This window comes from Fukomys damarensis, unplaced genomic scaffold (assembly GCF_012274545.1).
Source record: "Fukomys damarensis isolate Sample0158 unplaced genomic scaffold, DMR_v1.0_HiC HiC_scaffold_4, whole genome shotgun sequence".
NCBI lineage: Eukaryota > Metazoa > Chordata > Mammalia > Rodentia > Bathyergidae > Fukomys > Fukomys damarensis.
Window position 1 is genome coordinate 7,667,497 of NW_022900916.1, and position 18,388 is coordinate 7,685,884.

At 45.1% G+C, this 18,388-nt stretch overlaps 2 protein-coding genes across 10 annotated transcripts in view; one reads left to right on the plus strand and one right to left on the minus strand.

Annotated features, from left to right (window-relative positions):
• Gsap (gamma-secretase activating protein) overlaps positions 1–14,189 on the plus strand; it is a 74,834-nt gene extending 60,645 nt beyond the window's left edge. For 2 of the 5 annotated variants that reach the window (XM_033756595.1, XM_033756596.1), the window contains 7 exons: positions 1,433–1,503; positions 1,895–1,989; positions 8,850–8,969; positions 10,396–10,457; positions 11,597–11,698; positions 11,837–11,936; positions 12,331–14,189. In XM_033756595.1, the coding sequence (XP_033612486.1) occupies positions 1,433–1,503; positions 1,895–1,989; positions 8,850–8,969; positions 10,396–10,457; positions 11,597–11,698; positions 11,837–11,936; positions 12,331–12,422 (642 nt within the window). In that variant the 3' untranslated portion in view covers positions 12,423–14,189. Of the gene's footprint in view, positions 1–1,432; positions 1,508–1,894; positions 1,990–8,849; positions 8,970–10,395; positions 10,458–11,596; positions 11,699–11,836; positions 11,937–12,330 lie in introns of those variants that run through there. The other 3 variants (XM_033756590.1, XM_033756593.1, XM_033756597.1) reach the window with 3 other exon arrangements.
• A 478-nt stretch (positions 14,190–14,667) lies between these two features.
• The window catches only part of Ccdc146 (coiled-coil domain containing 146), a 166,510-nt gene continuing 162,789 nt past the window's right edge, over positions 14,668–18,388 (minus strand). For all 5 annotated transcript variants that reach the window (XM_033756564.1, XM_010636934.2, XM_010636927.2 and 2 more), the window contains 3 exons: positions 17,992–18,129; positions 16,161–16,409; positions 14,668–15,178 (listed from right to left, as the gene is read on the minus strand). In XM_033756564.1, the coding sequence (XP_033612455.1) occupies positions 14,975–15,178; positions 16,161–16,409; positions 17,992–18,129 (591 nt within the window). In that variant the 3' untranslated portion in view covers positions 14,668–14,974. The remainder of the gene's footprint in view (positions 15,179–16,160; positions 16,410–17,991; positions 18,130–18,388) is intronic.

The window sequence follows — 18,388 nt, forward strand, 5'->3', positions numbered from 1 at the left end:
TATGGTAGAGGTACTCCATTATGTGTAAATACCACATTTTCTTTACCCCTTCATCTGTTGATGGACACTCAGGATCCCTCCAAGATTTAGCAATTATGAGTTGTGCTGCTGTAAACACGGTCATGCATGCATCACTGTAATATAATGTCATTACCTCTTTTGGCAAGATTTCTAGAAGGTCTGGATCAAATGGAGTTTCCAGTTTTAATTTTTGAGGAGTGTGAGTTGTTCTGTAACCACCTCCCAGCCTGTTCTAACCAAAGGTGCTAACACTTAGAAATTGTTTACTCTTTGGAAAGATTGTTACATTCTTTGTCAAAGTAAAAAGATTGTCGGAAAACTGAAAAAAAAAATTTCACCTTTCAAAGCATCAAGAATGATTTTCTTTCAAGCAGCATTCTTCTCTGTCATTTTCTTTTGCTCTTTGGTGGTGTACGAGGGATTGAACCCAAGGCTTCTACGCTGAGCTATATTATCCCCAACCCTTTTTGAAGACTTAAAAATTTTGAGATAGGGTCTCACTGAGTCACTAAGATGTCCGGGCTAGGTTTAAACTTGTGATCTTCTTGCTTCAGCCTCGCGGAGTACCTGGCTCCATCAGCATTTCAGCACTGGTCTGTGTGAACAGCACCTGGAGTGACTAGGCACAGATATGATACATGTGTAGGCTCAGAACCCAGTGTCCCTGACTGAGGCCCTCTGACCTGTTCAGCAGCACGGGAGTGGGAGATGTGGCTGGGTGTACGCTAAAATACACGCCAGGAAGCTGCTCCCGAGCCTGAGGATGGTGTCCCCTGCGCACCGGGGGACCCGTTCTGCTCTGCTCCATTCTCGGCCCGTAGGTGCAGTGCGTGGATTCAGGGCCCATAGCTTGGCAGAGACTTCTGAGCAGCTGAGAGAGGGTGGGGATCACAATGGGCTTCTGAAAGCAGCTCTGAGGCAGGGAAAGCCACCTCCTTGGGTCGATCTCTGTGATGATGGGCTGAGCCCCTAGTTCCGAGCAGTGTGCTCGAGTTCTCTCAGGCAGCCCCATCCAGGACCCTCCCTCATTTGGCAGCTGAGGACACTGAGGTTTGGGGAGATCGGTACCTTGAGAGGGTCACATGACTAGGGAAGCCCAGAAGCCGGACTTGACATCACCCTTACTCCGAGCGTGGGCTCTGTCTGCTGCCTGCTCTTGGCCCTTGCATCGTAGCAGCCCTGGCGTTGGCCTCCTGATGGGTGCGGGTCTGCAGAGGGGAGCTGGAGTCAGCAGCCCAGCAGACAGAGTGTACTCTGTTAAGCTCCAGGCACATTTTCCGTCTTCCCACTCTGGACTCTGGTGCTGCTGGCTGACCTCAGAAAGGGCAGTTGTGTTTCTGGGCACAGCCAGCTGGAGGGGCCGTGCAGGAGGCGGGTGGGCAGCAGTTTACAGACTGTCTTTCCCCTGCAGCTGCACCTCATTTGCTGCATACTGGAAACCAGTTGGAGGAAGCACAATCTCGACTCTTGGGCTCTCCGACTGTACGCAAGTATTTTCCACTGTCCTTTATTATGGGGTACAAAGAGCCAGCAATGCTGTTCTAGCAAAGCCCTAGAAATGTCCTGGTTCAAATGATTCTCACCAGCAGCAGCACTGCCTGTTGCAACCTTATGCTCAGCCGCCCTCTACCCTGGCACATGGGTGACAGACTCAACACAGGAGCCCAGCACTGCCCGGCGGAATTTCAGTTAACAGTTTCCAACCTACAAGGCTGCTGTCCGCAGGTTCTGGGCCTTGGGCTGACGGTCACTGCCACATTCAGGTGGCTTTCTCTAGGCCACAGCATGTAATGACAGACGAGTCTGTGTGTGCACAGCTCGGGCCACTGCTTGGGACAAACGACTGACGTGCCACTTTGTCGTTTTTACCCAGTGACGGCCGTGGCAGCGCTGCTGAATTTGCAGTCTTTCACCTCATGACCAGGATCTTGGAAGCGACCAGCAGTTTGTTTTTACCTCTGCCTCCCGGTAAGTCTTGGTCCCTCACTGTCACAGATCTGCTCTTGCTACTTCATGCGGACCCCGGCTGTTAGCACGTTATGAACTGCATGGTGGCCCTGGGTGTGGCCTTGAGCTTGGTCTCCACTGCCCACACCTGACCCAGTGATGACTCTTGACCGTGATCGTCAGGGCCCCGACAGTGTTGCACCAGTGGGGCTCATCCGAGAGCCCTTTCTCTGATGTCTCCAGGTCTAGTTTGTCTGATCAGGTGTCTGAAGGTGATGCTGAGGAGGAAGTGGGTCTCGTTTTGCTGGGAAATGAGCTCATTCTCAGGTGCTTGAAAGCTAAAAATCTCCCCTGGATTTCGAGACACGACTGAGTCAGTGCTGTAAACCATCCGCCTTGTGTTATTATTTTACAGCAAGAGTTTTTAACATAAGACCTACCCTCTTGATACATTTTTGAGTGCACACTACATTAACTGTAGGCACCATGTTGTGTAGTAGATTTCTAGAACTCTATCATCTTGTGTATCCAAAACTTTTTATAGGGGCTGATCAGCAACATCCCACCTTTGCCCTTTCCCCAGCCCCTGGCAACCTCTTTCTGTTCTATTTCTGAGTTTAACTATTTCAGATACTTCATATAAATAAGTAGAAATCATGCAGTACCTGCCCTTATGTAACTGGCTTATTTCACCTGGCATGATGGCCTCCAGGTTCATCCGTGTTGTTCACTTTGGCAGAATTTCCTTTTTAAAGGCTAAGTAATATTCCTTTGTATGTATATTCTACTTTTTCTTTATGCATTCATCTGCGGTGGACATTTATGTTGTTTGTATATCTTGGCTGTTGTGAATAAGGCTGGAATGAACACAAGAATGCATAGTTCTCTGGAAAATCCCCATTTCAATTCTTTTGGCTATATGCTCAAAAGTGGAATTACTGGATCATATGGTAATTGTATTTTTAATACTTTTTGAGGAATTTCATACTGGTTTTCACAGTGGCCCCACCATTTTATATTCCCATCAACAGCATATAAGGGTTCCAGTTTTCCCCCATTCTTATCCAAACTTATTTTTGTCTTATAGCTTCTCTGAGAGGGGTGAGGAAATCCCTCACTGTAGTTATCATTTGCATTTTGCTGATGATTGGTACTGAGCATCTTTTCATAGAATTGTTGGCCATTTATTGTCTCCTTTGGAAAAATATCTATTCAAGTCCTCCGTTTTTTTCATTGGATTGTTGCCTTGCTATAGAGTTTGTTTTAAATAAATATATATATGTTCTAGATATTAACACATTCCAGACACATGTGAAAACATCTTCTCCCATTTTGTAGGCTGCCTTTTTGCTCTTACTTCCCTTGCTGTGCAGAAGTGTTTCAGTTTGATGTAGTTCACTTGTATATTTTTGCTTTTGTTACTTATGATTTTGATGTAACATTCAAGAAAAAAAATGCCAAAAACAATGTCATGAAAATTCTTAGGTTTTCTTTTAGGAGTTTTATGGTTTTAGGTCTTAGAACTAGGTTTTTAACCCATTTTGAGTTGCTTTTGACTACGGTGAAGATAAATGTGCCATTTCATTCATTTCCGTGTGGGTATCTAATTTTCCTAGAACTATTTTTCAAAGAGATGATCCTTTCTCCTTTGTGTAGTCTTTTGTGTGTTTTTTGGTACCGAGGATCGAGCTCAGGACCGTGCAACTTGTCAGGCAGGCTTGGCACCACTGAGCTAAAATCCCTGGCCCTCCTTTGTGTGTGCTTGACACCCTCATTGAATATTGAGCATTGGTTCCCAGTATTTGCATGATTGTTATATATAAGTTCTAATGAATGTTCAACTTTTTGCCAGCTTTCACTAAACAAATATATATCAGTTAGGGTATTTTTGTAACAGCTACTCTGAGAAGTACAAACTAATATCTCATCAAAGTCACCTTCATGAAGGGAATGTGTATATATAGTTTTGTTTTACTTATTTTTTCATGATTTTTGATTTTGTTTTCAATTATCTTAAATTGTATGGTTTCAAAATTCACAAATTTGTGATTCTCCAGTTTAATCTGATGAGCTAACAAGAAGCACCACTACCAATCACATGAGCAACAGTAGAGCTTCTCAGGTTTGTTCTGAATTGCTGTTTAAAGTCTATCCTGAATCATAACTTAGTCTGACTTAGCAAAGAAGTAATTTGCTGTTGTGTGATGCTGACTTTTAAAGGCATCCGGACTTACAGATAAAACGTGAGAAGTGTTAAATTTTCTTTATTTGGTGTTATGAATGCATCACACTAACATGCCTTTCAGTAAGTGAAAGGCAGCATTTTAGATACAGGAATTCTAATTAAATTGCAATAGCTAAAATGTAAATATAAAATAGACATTGCCTCTTTATCTTCAACCGTTGCCTTTGACAGGCATTGGAACGTGGGTGGCTCTTGTTTTGCTCTGAGACAATAAAGCTTCGCCAGGTTTTAGAACACAGTCACATGACCAGTTATATGACCTAAATATAAAGCCACTCCCTGATAAGGTTTGAGATGTCCTCCCCATCCTTGTGAAAAGTGGAACATTACTAATCAATTCCAACTGTATCTTCAGAACGGAAAGCGGGATCTACTCAACTGACATTACTATCAAAATTTGTAAAAAGATTCTATTCATTTAACTACAAGCCAATTTTATTTAAATCAGGACTTCCAACAAAAATAATCTGTCATTCACTCTCTGAATTCTGGTATATGCGATTCATGAAGTTACAGCACACATAAAGAGCCATGAGAGATGTCTGTTTTGTAATGGAAAATGCAGTGATGTTTAGCCATTCGTGGCTTTGAAGAGTGAGCTACTTGGGCTGCCCTCTCTCCATCCTTGCTCATGCCAAGACGCCACAGTTCCAGCAGGTGTCTGTGGGCTCCTCCCAGCCCCCGTCACTGTCCCCTCACCAGGGCAATACCCATTCCTATTGGCATCTGTGGACGGGAATCCAGCAGCCGGACCTGTCCTCTGCCTGCACAGATCTGGTGCTGCCCCTGTCATCCCCCCACCAGTGGCCCTGGACACACTTTGAACAAAGACTTTCTAGCTTTCTCAGCATCACCCACTGTAAATTTATTCTTTCACGGCTAGCATGATGAAGACATCTGCTCAGAGGCCAGATGTCTGCTCTCTTGGGAATGGGTGGTTTTCAACAATCCCAACACGTATCAAAATAAAAAGCTTTTGCACAGCAAGAGAAACAACCAACACAGTAAAATGACAACCTACAGAATGGAAAAAAATTTTTTTGCCAGAGATTCCTCAAATAGAGGACTCATATCTAGAATATATAAAGAACTCCAAAAAAGTTTAGATCCCCAAATGAAAGGCCTAATCAAAAAATATGCAAGTGAAATGAGGATACACTTCTCAGAAGTACAAGTGGTCAGTAAATACATGTAGATATGCTCCACACTGCCAGTCATCAGAGAAATGCGAATTAAAACAACACTGAGATTCCATCTTATCCCAGAAAGAATGGCCACCATTAAGAAATCAAATACCAGGGCTGGGGATTTAGCTCAGTAGTTCCACTGTCTGCCTTGCAAGTGTAAGGACCCGAGTTCCATCCCTGGTACAAAAAGAAAAAAAGAAATCAAATAACAAATGCTGGCAAGGCTGTGGGGAGAAAGGAATCTTTCTATACTGTTGGTGGGAGTATAAGCTAGTACAGGCATTATGGCAATCTGTGTGGAGATTCCTCAAAAAACTAAAACTAGAAATTCCATTTGACCCAGCTATCCCCTCCTAGGTGCCTTCCCAAGAGTTAATATAAGCATATTACAGTGATTCATGCACACCCATGTTTATAGCAGCACAGTTCATAAAAGCCAAATCCTGGAAGCAGCCTGTATGTCCATCAACAGATGAGTGGACAAGTAAAATGTGGTATTTACACGCAGTAGAGACCACTTTGCCATAAAGGAGGATACTTTTGAGTCATTTGTAGGAAAATGAGTGCACCTTGAGACCATAATATTAAATACACAAACTTAAATGTCACATGGTTTCTCTTTTTTTTTTTTTGGTACTGGGGATTGAACTCGGGACCTTGTGCTGAATAAGGAACTGGGATGTGTTATTGCATGTACCACCCCACACAGGATGTGGATGTGGTCTATAAGCATGGACAGAAAAAAGCAAAGGGATCAAAGGGTGGATGGGGAGGGAGGGCAGGATATGGGATGTAAAGAGGAACTGGGGTGTGTTTTATACATGGACCAACTTCTCCCAAGGAATGTGAACATTATGTACTACACACAGGCGCTAATAGAATAAAAATTTGAAAAAAAGATCCCAAGAGAATGGGAAAAGTGAGGTGTCCCTAGAAAGAGTGAAGGGATTTTATGAAATGCAGATATGGCTTAAGTTCATGACTGTTGGACTCAGTAGGGGCATTGCCTGACTGACTGAGGTTTGCCTTCCATAGATGCTCAAGCTCTTTTTTTTTTTCCTCTTTCGCTTTTGTGGTACTGGGGATCAAACTCAGGATCTTGTGCTTGCAAGGCAGGCATGGGCCACTGAGCTAAATCCCCAGCCTGCTCAAACTCTTTATGAAAACAAATGAACCGAGTCCCTGGGGGCTATTACTATGCCTGGGCGATCATGAAAGCCTACTTTCTACACCACTCACCTTCCCTCATAGGCATAAGCGGGGGAAACGTGGGCAGATGTTGTCCATAGTGACCAGCGTTATTAGTAGACCCGTCTGTGGGTCAGGTGAGGAAGGCCGGTTTCTCTTAAATGTTTCACTCACAAGACACAAGCGGAAGGGTGAAGTGACGCAGGATCTGCGTGTGCACGTGTGTGTGCATCAATGCGGGGGTTTATGTCTGTAGCAAGCCGACTGCACTAGTGACACTGAGTTCCAAGTGTCAGAAACTTGTAAGCGGAACTGGTTAAAGATGAGAAGGAATGAGGATCACAACAGGGAAGCCATGGTTTGGAAACAGAACATCTGCAGTGTAGAAGGTTCTGCGTTTCCTTTTCTTCTAGACGAGGCTGAGGGCTGCGGGACGAGGACTGAAGCTCGTCTCCGTCAGGCTGTTTGCCCACACGCCGAGAGCTGCCAGAGAGGGAGGCTGAGGCCACTGAACTTGGGACAGTGCTCCAGGGACGGCAGAGGCCGAAGGGCCATCAGGGACCTTTAGGCCACGCACCCCGGGCTGGGGAATGAATTACAAATCCAGGAAATGAGTAATGTCAGCAATTTAGCATGGATTTTTCTTCAGAAATCATTTTGTAACTTTTTTATAATTTGGGGAAGAATTTCCAAGTCCATTTCAAAGATGTCATGCTGTTGGCTAGCCAGTAACGTCCCAGTTTCTGTTTGGCTCCAGGAAAGCTAGGGCGTTCACCCCATTGCGGGCCGGTTAACATCTGCCGTGGCACAGTCACGCCTCATAGGACCCTCAGGTTGCCAGGCCTGAGGCCTGGCCACTGCTCATGACCCATCTGCGCAGAGAGGAAATGCACGAGGTCTCTGAATCTGGGCCCTGCGCGCTGCCAACAGCGTTCCCAGGAGCGGCTGTGGATCCTCTTCAGCCCATACTGATTGGGCGCCAGGCTGTAGGCTCGCGGGCCTCTGTTCCCCTGCCCTCCTCACTCCCTATGGGTCTCCATCCCGCCGTTGGCAAATGGCTCCTGCATGCATTCTTTGTCTATTGTATGAGTATCTGAAAGTAAAACTCAAACCCTCCTTCTATCCTGCTCAAAAGCTTCGAATGCCTGCCGGAAGTTTCCTAAGTAAACTCCGTGCTGTCACTCAGCATCTAGCCGCTGTCAGAGACACTGGTACCACAGCACATTTTAAAACGTGCATTTGTTTTGTGATGATCGGATTGGCCCCTCATCAGAAATGCTTAGTTACTGCTGTTGGTAAGTGGCCCCGCTCTGCCGAGTATGGCCTTCCCTGCTGACTTCGCTCAGTGTTTTCTCACCTCATTTCTACCCCTGGGAGCTGCGTCTACTCTGGCAGCCTCCCCTCCAGTGCTGTTGTTCCGGAGACATCTTTTCCGATTCTGTCTATTCTGCAGTTCTCATCATGTGTCCCGTGTTGATCCCTTGTCGTTAACAGTGTGCTTGGGACTCTGGGTTTTTGCGAACTGTATTTGGGTAGCCCTTCTGTGAGACAGCCTGGAGAGAGGACCTACATCCCTACCAAGTTCCAGTAGATTTGCTAACCAGCCATTTATGTACACTGAACCCAGGGCCTTCACTCTGAGCTACGTCCTCAGCCCTTTTTTATTTTTTGGGACAGGATCTCACTAATAGTCTAGGCTGGGCTTGACTCTGCAATCCTCCTGCCTCAGCCCCCCGAAGTTCTGGGTTTACAGCTGTGTGCCACCATACCTGGTTGTTATTTTCATTCTTTTGTTTCTATAATTTGGTCCAAGTAGAATGCAAAACCTTTCATCAAGTGAATGACCAGAGAAGAGGTGTATAAACTGTTTCCAATGCCTCCTTGTTCCCATCAGCAAATGGTCCCCATCTCAATAACCTGTTACTCTGGATTGATGGAGCTTGAAGCTCTTTTCTCTTTCTCGATCTCGCTGTAGGACTGACATGTGTTAGATTGTAAAACTTTCCACTGAGCAGGCCTTGCCCTTGTTTTGCCTGGGAAGGGACTCAAGGACAAGGAAATATAGACTTATTGGTAACTTACCCACCACCAGCACGGTGCTAAGCTGTAATCATGCAGAGAAAGAAACTTGGAACTTGTGCATAGGGGCTTTGATCCAGGCACCCAGTCTTGAGCAAGGTGCTTATTAGCATGATCTGAGTCACTCTCTCTGGGCTACTGGAGATGCTGGCTGACCTCGTCTCTCTGGTCACTCGCCCTAGGTTTTCACACCCTGCACACCATCCTTGGGGTCCACTGTCTCCCTCTGCACAGCCTGCTGCATTACATCGACAATGGAGTGCTGTTTCTCACCGAAACGGCAGTCACGAGGCTCCTGAAGGGTAAGAGGCTCTGTGTTCTCCAGCCCGGCTCTCTGGGGTGAGATGTGTGTAGTCACCCGGGCCCGGCGGCACTCAGAAGGGTTCCTGCAGAGAACCTGCCATCTTCCCTCGTGAACATGGACATCGTTGTTCCCACTGCGCCCCGCGCCCCAGAAGTGACGCCGCTGGTGCCGTTGAGAGCAGTCCATTTCAGAACCTTGCTCTGGGCCAGCAGAGAGGGCCTTAACCCTGCCTGCATCCCGGGGGTTTGTGGATCCACACAGCTGCTAGATTCCTTTTCCGTACTTGAGGGTTAGGGTTTGGCTTGTTTCTCAAGAAAGTGTCACAAAAATGGCTTATTTTCAGCTTATTAACTCCATCATCTCAGAGTCAGACTCAAAATGCAAGAAAACCCAGTGACTCCTAAGTGAAATAAATAAGTCACACGTGTAAATACCGAATAGTTTCTCTGGTGTGAATAAACTATAAGAGTACATAAGATCCTAGTGACATAATGGACAATGTGAAATAGGAAGAAAGGGGCTAAAGGAGTAGGGAAAGTGGGAAGGGTAGGGGAATAAGGGAAAAGAAAAAAATATGAGAAAATGCAAACATGGACATGAAGTGTTTGTAAAGGGGGAGGGGAGGAGGGGTGAAGGGAGGGCAGAGACAAGGGGAAAAAATGAGAACCAAGACCTGTCATGTAAAGGTACAAGATCCCAATAATGAATGTAACTGTACTGTATACCTAAAGTGTACCAATAAACTCAATGAGGGGGGGGGAACAAACCCAATGACAATGTAATACTCTGAATTTGACCTTCCATAGGTCCGTCCTGTTATCAGTGGTCATTCAGCTGCAGTGCATTGACAGGTGAAGCTTGTTAATATAGACTGAAGTGTTTATCATTTCTCAAAGTAGCTAATGCTTTAAGTTAGTCAATAAAACTACTTTGTATGACTGATGTCGTGTGTTATAAAAAAGTCCCTTTTTATTCAGGCACCAACTAAAAATTTTTAAAGTGTTGTTAGATTAGCTTGAGGATATAAGGTTGGAAAATGCATTACCAAGAGCAACCACTTACATATTAAGAATTTGTGAAGTATTAAAGTAGGTAGGTATTTTTCTTTCTTGCCAATCCCTTTTTTAAAAATAATTGTTAATTTTTATGGGGAATTGGTACACGTACATAACACATCTCAATTGTTTTTGTGCCCTTCTCCACCCCCTTAAAATTTTTTTGCCAGTATCAGATTCATTTATCAATCTTTATCAAATTATTATAAATTCAGATTAACAGCCAGACTAATAGGCCAAAAACTATAAAATACATAAGACAATTGTACTAAATTATACTAAGTTATAGTTGTAGAAATATGCTAGATTACAATAACTTTTTTTTTCTTTCTCTCGTTTTCTTCCCTCCAATCCCCAACTTTCTTGCAGATCTGGACAATACAGAGAAAAATGAAAAACTAAAATTCAGCATCATTGTCCGGCTTCCTCCGGTAACCCTGAATTTTATTTTCCCTAATCCTTGGCACAGTTCTCCTTCAGTTTCTTGTAAGAGGAGCATGACTTGCTTTTAGCTAAATCCATTGAATCATTTTACTTTCAAGCCATTTCCAAGAATCCCATCTGTCCCCGCCCCTGTCAGCTTTCCCTCTTATTAGAATTATCCACAGAACACTTAGCTGTGTTCTCCTCTTAGGAAACTGAACTATTTATATCTGAGTCTGAGGAGGAGGGAGAGGGGAAACGTGCTTTTGGCATTTGAACTGACAAGAAATTGCAATACAGGTGAGGTCAGAAGGTTCTGGAACTCCAGTTCATCCTATGTTTCTGCCAGCGTGAAAACATCCGTAGATCAGAGGAACAATGAAAAACATGAAGGGAAGTAGTTACAAAGGAACACCGTCCTCTTTTTTTGTGGGGGATATTAGCTCTTAGAGGCAGAAATCCTATGAAATATGAAATTCCATAGCAAGGTCGCTGAGCCTCAGTAGCTGGGCAGCCACGTCCACTGTTTACAGACTATAAGTGTTTGTACCTCTGTCACTGTCCCCCACAGGGGCGTCTGTGGTCTTCCTGGACCTAATGGTCTTGCTTTGTAACAGTCCCTCCCTCACAGGCTGACTGAAGCAAAGGCAAAAATAGAGAACTAAGCCAATTTTCTACGGCTTCGTCTCTCTGGGGAAGGTTGCTGAGCATTTAGTTTGCTGTCCAAACGTGATCTCCCCAGTCCCACACTCTTAGGGAATTAAAGTTTCATAGGCAAGACATGGCAGAGAAGTTGATTAAACAAGACTTCAGCCTTTAGTTTCCAGTCAAAATATCACCTCACGTTGGCATGCCCATCTCCAGTTTTGAAGAAGAGCAGGTAAATTTGATTTCAGAAAAAGAAGTCAGTGGTATCAGTGTATAAACTGCTTTCTTCAAGGTGGCATTTCAGGGAGTATTTATTCAAAATTCAGAAGCACACCTCATTGGAGCCTGGCCTTTCTCCAAGGATCGTTAATCATCGAGAGTCTTAGAATAGAAATAAGCTACTGTGGAATAGTACTTTCAAGATTGTGCATAAATTTGGAGTATATTTAATGCACTGTGAGATACAGTCTGCTCTGTGTATTTTTCAATTGCATGGTAGCTCATTGGGCGGAAGATCTATCGACTTTGGGATCATCCTGTGAGTTCCATCATCATTTCCCGGAACCACGTGACCAGAATGCTGAAGAACTATAAGAAGCAGGTGAGTCTGTGCCAATGCATAGCCACTATAGGCTTTCTGCGTCCTATGTGCCTGTTTTAATATATTCATGCAGACAGCAATTCCAATGTGGGCTTGCTTGGGAGAATCAACTAATACCAGAAGCGGTTTCCCTTTTAGCCTTGGACTTCTGTGATCAACAAGTCATCACTGAGCATAGACTTCCTCCCTCTGAACTACTTGATTGAAATTCTGACCAGACTGGAGTCTTCCACTCAAGGTAATTCACAAGGTTTTCGTTGTGCTCCCTGGGCACGTCAGTTCCTCCCTTCCCACATCCGTGCACTGTGCCCCGCCCCAGGTGTGCCCCGCCGCAGGTGTGCCCTGCCCCAGGTGTGCCCCTTATTTACAAAGAAGTCTAGAGCGCATTCGATTTGCATTAGGGACACGGGTTTGCTGTGTAAATTACCAAAGGGTTAATCGCCCTTGAAGTTTTAAGAGGATTTAAAGGGTTGCAAACGTGAAGGCCTTTCCTTGGAGCTGAAGGTTAACGAAATTCTCAGAATGTGTTTGACTAAAACGTAAGATATTCGTGATTGCAGTAAGGGGTGGGAAACGAACTTATAAATATTCCATGGCTCCAAGGTAGCACATCCCCTCTGTCTTCCCCCCAGCTCTGAATGACCTCGAAGGACATGACAATGTGGATGCAGAATTTGTGGAAGAAGCAGCTCTAAAGCACACCACGGTGCTTCTCGGCTTGTAAAGGAGACAGTGCAGTCCCATCGGTTTCCAACATTTTCATGTCACTCGTGAACCTTCCCCTTCTTGGGAATTCTGTAGCAGTATCTGAAAGTGGACAAAGCAGAAAATACTGTCCAATCATCTGAGTTTTAGTTTTGTACGTGTCTGGGCAGGACAAAACTGCTGTCTCTCGTTCCACTTCTGAGCAGCTGACGAGCAGTCCAGCGCAGAGGAGTGACAGACAGGCCCAGGTGGGAAACAGCAGGCGCAGTGCTGTTCGACTGGCTCAGTGGGCCAAAAGCTAGCTTCCACCGTACTCTGAAACAAAACGTCCTTTAAAAATGTCGTGGGATGCTGAGTGCATAGGACAGCAAAAACCAGATATGTCACTGAAAATAGCATGAGCAGAAAAAGTCAGTGTTGCATAAAGAGCATTACCTGGAAAGAGAGTTCTTCTAAAAATGTGGACTGAATCAAATCTGCTATCTCTGATACAGAATAACTTGCAACATAGTGAGCGATTTGTACATACAGTAATTAGAATAAGGTTTGTCTTTGCGATGGTTCAGATGGAACTGTATTTAATTTTTTTTTTTATATTTATAAAACTTTGGTTAAATTTTGTCATTAAAAAAACCCAAATGCTGAAAGCCTGGGCCTGACTCTTCCTGCTTTTAAACCGAGTCTTTTTACTCCATTCAGGACTTTTGAGCCCATGAACTTTCTCCTCGAAAAGCGCCCGGTGGCACCTCACTACCTCGTGTACTGTTTTTCTCCCCACCCCACCATGGTAATTCCTTTGGGACCTCCGCAGGGTTGGCCCATAACCCTTTGCTTTTCTCCCATTACACTGTTTCTCTCAAGCACATTTGTGAGATTTTAATGATTAGCTAGTACAATAATGTAACTTATTTTCTAAAAATCCCCAATGTGGCCTATAAAGCCCCTTGCCTCTAGAATGTCTCTTTTTGTTAAAATACTTCATAGTCAGTTTGACTCGAAATCTTGGAGCCAAATCAGCAATGAGTTGCTGATTCTTTCTCTTCATAAGGGCTTTTCTTTCATTTCCTGCTTTCTTTCATTTCACACTTGGATTGTTTCTGTCACTTCTTAGGGCCCAATATATGGAACATATATATTTGAGATGAACAGGGCTCATAACCCTTCAATAACTTGCTATTCATTCGTTAGATGATAAAATTTGAACCCCATGACATTCAACTCTCCCAAACCCCAACCCTAACAGGATGAACATTCTGTGCAGCCAAGGAAGCTCACTGGGCCTTGAACACAACTTTTGTCTATTAATCTTATTCCAGGCCATTTCTGCACATGGTGACCCTGCCTTCTTTCAACCCATAGCACTCTGTACTATTTTAGCCTCCATCCCTTTGTGAATTTAAATGTTTCCATGCTTATGTTGTTTAAACTTCCTATGTGCCTAGTTTTTGAATCCCTGAAGAGGTTACTGATTCCCACTATACAGCAACTGTGTTTACGCAGTATTTCTTGTTAACCACAGCTTATACAGTGTTACCCATCAGAGGGACTCCCACATAGTTCCTAGTTCCTTTACGACAGATTCAGGACTCACAGAATGAGAATGAGGTTAAATTTGGCTCTGCTTTGGCAGGATAGGGGCTTGGAACAGAATGTTTGATTTGGCAAAATTAAAGGATGTAGTATTTCTTATTCCCAGAGTTGTAAAATAAAATTCATAACTGCTACCAGTACGAAAGAGCTTCAGCACATTAGTGAGTGCAAAAGCACAGCTTTCAGACCTACTTGTGTATCATGTCGATGAGAAAATATTTCATTTAGGAAATCAGTTGTGTGAAATGCAATACAATTAAAGCAGAATTGTTCCCATTTTCAAGTCTGTCACATGCAAAATTACTAGTATTTTGAGATTTTTTAAAAACCTGATGTGAGAGCTTAAGATAGTGAATTTATTTTCAGATAGCATTGTAAAATAGCTGAATTTAAAAGGAAGATAAATCAGGCATGAACATTTTTACAGCAAAAGTATTCTTGTCAAATGTAATCAATGTTACTTTGGAAATGACCAGCTTTCCTGCTGCTTTTTATCTGGTTTAGTTTTACCAACATGATTTCCAGGGCCACTTTTTCCTCAGCAAAGTAAGCTGTACCCTTTTAACACGCAGGACAGTCCCTTTTCAGATTGTCACTCTGTCTTTTTAGAGCACACGCATGCAACCCTATGTGTTTTTTCTTTAATAAAGACCCTTGTGCTTTCTGTACTTCATGGAACATTTATTTTGCACTTTGACAGCACTTTGCACACTACATATTTCTAATTGTCAGTAGAGTGGAAAGGAATTACAGGAGCAATTCTGATGAACGCTTTCACATAAGTGCAGGACGATTCTATGTCCTACTGAATGCAATGTCAAAGGTAGTAGCTGGTGGTTATCACAGCAAACTGCTGCACTCTGTGGACAACTCCCTCTCTTATCTGCAGTGTTAGAAGCGTCGCACTCCCTTTCCCCAGGTATAGGTATGAAGAAGCCCGGTTGGATCCTCTCTCTCGGGAGCCTGGACTGATTCATACACTCAGATCTCAATCGGCTTTATAACAGGTTTCCTTATGTGCCTCATGTTGGCTCCAGGTTCGCTGGGCTTAAATGGAGCCAGAGCACCGTACGGTTTCGGCAAAGGCAGAGTAGCGTCTGCTTGGGGGATGTAGGCATTCGGGCGCTGCTCCGCAGTTGTGTAGATGCCGTTGGGCAGCTGGTGGTTCTCGGCTTCTAAGAACTCCTAGGAGCAAAGAAGGAGTTTCCCTTTCAGTTTCCTGAACATGCTGAAGTCACTTCAGCCTTGGGTCCCAGAAGACACAGCTGAGTCTGAGCAGCCTTGGGCTGTGCTGGCTGATTCCCCCAAAGGGACAGGAGAATGGACAGTCCCCACCCCGGGCCCAGCCCCAGGAAAGGGCTGCATTGCTCAGGCACACGGGTGCTGCAGGTGAGGGTTTATCAGAACTGCTCAGTGGGGCCCAGCTGCAGTCTTTGTCATCAAGTTGTACTATTTCTGTGTCTGTGACACAAGTCAGACCCTGTGCTCAGGTATTTCTCCAGAGCACATTTGGAATGCTTGTTTTTCTCGAATTTAAAAGTAAGTAGTGGTAGTAGTCACATTTGCTTGACAGTCTGCTTGTATCCCCAAGTAGTCTCTTTGATGAGAAAGAGAGAGAGGCCTAATTCCAGTCTTAAACTACTGAAAGTTTAGGGCGATAGGCAGGAGAATGGGGTACTAAACTCGCACTGGCACTTTGGACTGTTGGGCTTTCACTTTTCTAAATAGCAAGTTTCTAATGGCTCCAGGACTACATGTGTGGAAGAATGGACATTTCCTCATTTATAGGCGATTGAGCGTTGAGCATCCCTAATCCCCAAACCTGAAATCCAAAATGCCCCAAAGTCCTAATCCTTTTGAGCACTGATCACTGGGTGAGATGAACTGCAGTTCAGCTATAGGTGCACTAGAATGATGGTATAAAATGGCCTTCAGGCTATGTGCATACAGTGTATACAAAGCACGAATGAATTTCATGTTTAGATCTGGGTCCTATCCCCAAGAGATATCACATGTATGCCAGTATTCCAAAAGCTGAGAAAATCCACAACCCCTCTGGCCCCGAGCATTCTGATAAGAGAGTGAACCGCTATCATGGGAGGATTGAGCCTCTGAAAACAGCCCCTCCTGGCCCATTTGACAAAGGCAGTATGCAGCTAAAGCTTACCCGGGACTTCTCAGCCACCGCCGTGGTGTACATCTCTTCATCTCGAAGTGCCTTCAGCCATTTTGTCTCAATCTCTTTATTGAGTGGCAGACCCTTTTCTATCCTGGAATTGCAAGAGAAAATGAATTCTTCCTTCTCCCTGGATTCTTTCTGGAGTTCAATGGTCAAGGCTTGTTTCATGGACAGCTCAGCAATGAGGGCCATCATCTTTTCTGTAGCATTTTTGATCCTTCTTTGGTAGCCGTTCATCTAGAAGTAAAGAGCCCACGGTTTAGTCGATGCTCACATTCCACGGGGACTTGAAGAAAATGGCAGACTTCTGGGTGTCTGTGGTAAGGGGGGCATTCTTGCTGGCAGGAAGGAGGGCTAAGTTGGAGTTTACGGGAAATAACTGAACGGGACTGCGGGGATTGAGCCCAACACTGGCTGTGTAAAAAGGACAAGGAAAGGAAAGGAGAAAAGAAAAAAATATATTAAGAGGGGAAAAGGAAAGGAGAAAGAGTGCTCTTGCTGCCCAAGTTCTGGCTTAATTTTACCATTCATCAGTTTGTCCCTCAGCTGGCTGTGCTGAGAGCCTTCCTACAAAGTGTCACCTTTGCATTTCTTTGGCAAGTTGAGTGCCTTCTAAAGAGTCTGCCATCAGCTTGGACAAATCCACCCTCAGTGCAAAGTGCCTCCGTCTGAGAAAGGGAAATTCTCCATAAAAGGCAGGCAGGCAACTTTTTCAGAAACGTGGGGTGGGTAACTCAGCCAATGTTCATGAGCTTTCTTATTTACGAGGAAAGGTTGTGAATTTTGCAACTGCGCCTGGTCTGATCAGTTTATTAGTGGAAGTCATCAGAGCAGAAATGCAAAAGTCCAGCTAAAAACAGTGACAAGAGCCTGAAATTTACTATCCCTTCCTATTTCCTGTGCCAAAACGGAACAGGCCTGTTTTTACTCATTTACTTGTTCTTCTAGGGCCTGTTACATGCCAGGCACTGGGGAAACTAAGAATGGGACTACTGCTGCCCACCAGAGGCCACACTGTGGGGGTGTAGGTGCCCCCCACTCCACAGCCTCATCTGCTGGGAACAGTGTGCCCACGCCTGTGTCCCTGCCCTCAGGCCTAGCTTGGGAGTAGTGCACTATTGCTTGGTGGCTTCCGGGCTGCTCTGGGGGACAGCGGATGCAGGGTGAGTGACCTGTCCCGTCCCTGCTCATCATGCTGCCCCGGTCCTGCTGCCTCTGAATCACCGAGCTCCATCCTATTGGCTGCTGCTTTCAGGGTGGCTTCTTGCAGTCCTGTCCCCGCAGCTCCGACGTCCTTGTGCGGGTGTCTTTGGCTCATTCCATGAGGAAGCCTCCCTGTCCCCAGCCTTTCTCGGGAGCGGTGCCGGGTGGTGGCCCCACCTACAGTGCAGTCAGCCTGGATATTGCAGGGAGTGTTCCTTTCTCTGGGGTGCACTCCATTCGTGGGTCCTGGCCAAGCTTTGGAGGGAGCAGTAGTTCAGGCCACTGATGAGTGGGACCCTCTACTCAGGAAGAGCTAGGAAGGATTTAACATTATGTGTGGCTTAACAAAGGTGACATCTGTGATCGCTGAGTGAGCACCCTGCTACGTGGACCTCTGTTCTGTCATGGAAGAGAATAGGGTTTCTCACTGTGAAGTGAACTCTCACAGAACAATGGAGAAACATGTTTTGGACAATTTTCAGAGTCCTGTGTACACTTTTATGTTTCTCTGTCCTAATGCCTGATCTCTCCAGGGCTTCTCAACAAGTCCAGCAGTCTGGAGAAGAAAGGCAATATTAAGAGTAGCGGGGAAGAGCACACAGGTTCCCAGGCTGACCTTTTTGGCCAAGTGCAGTGTGTCCAGCTTGCAGGCCTCAGTTTTGCTGTATAGCCTGTCTGTGAGCCGGCACACCTGTTCATAGATGAAATCCTTCTCCAGTAACTTCTCCTCCTTCTTGGCCAGCTGCAGTTCCAGCTGCAGACAAAAACAATTTCAATGGGAAGAAAAAAGTCATCGGAAGCCCGGACTTCTTTTCCTACTTAGAGTGCTAGCTGGCCCCTCCCAAGCCCCTGCAGTGGGACACAGTGGCTCCTCAGTGGCTTAAATACCTCTGGAAAGTGAGCCCCACTTCCTCTGCCCCGGCCCCTTCCAGAGAGCTCTGCAAGTTCTTCCCGCACCATAGACACGGCTCTCCCAGTTCTGTCTGCTCTCCACGCTGCCGTGTTCTGATATG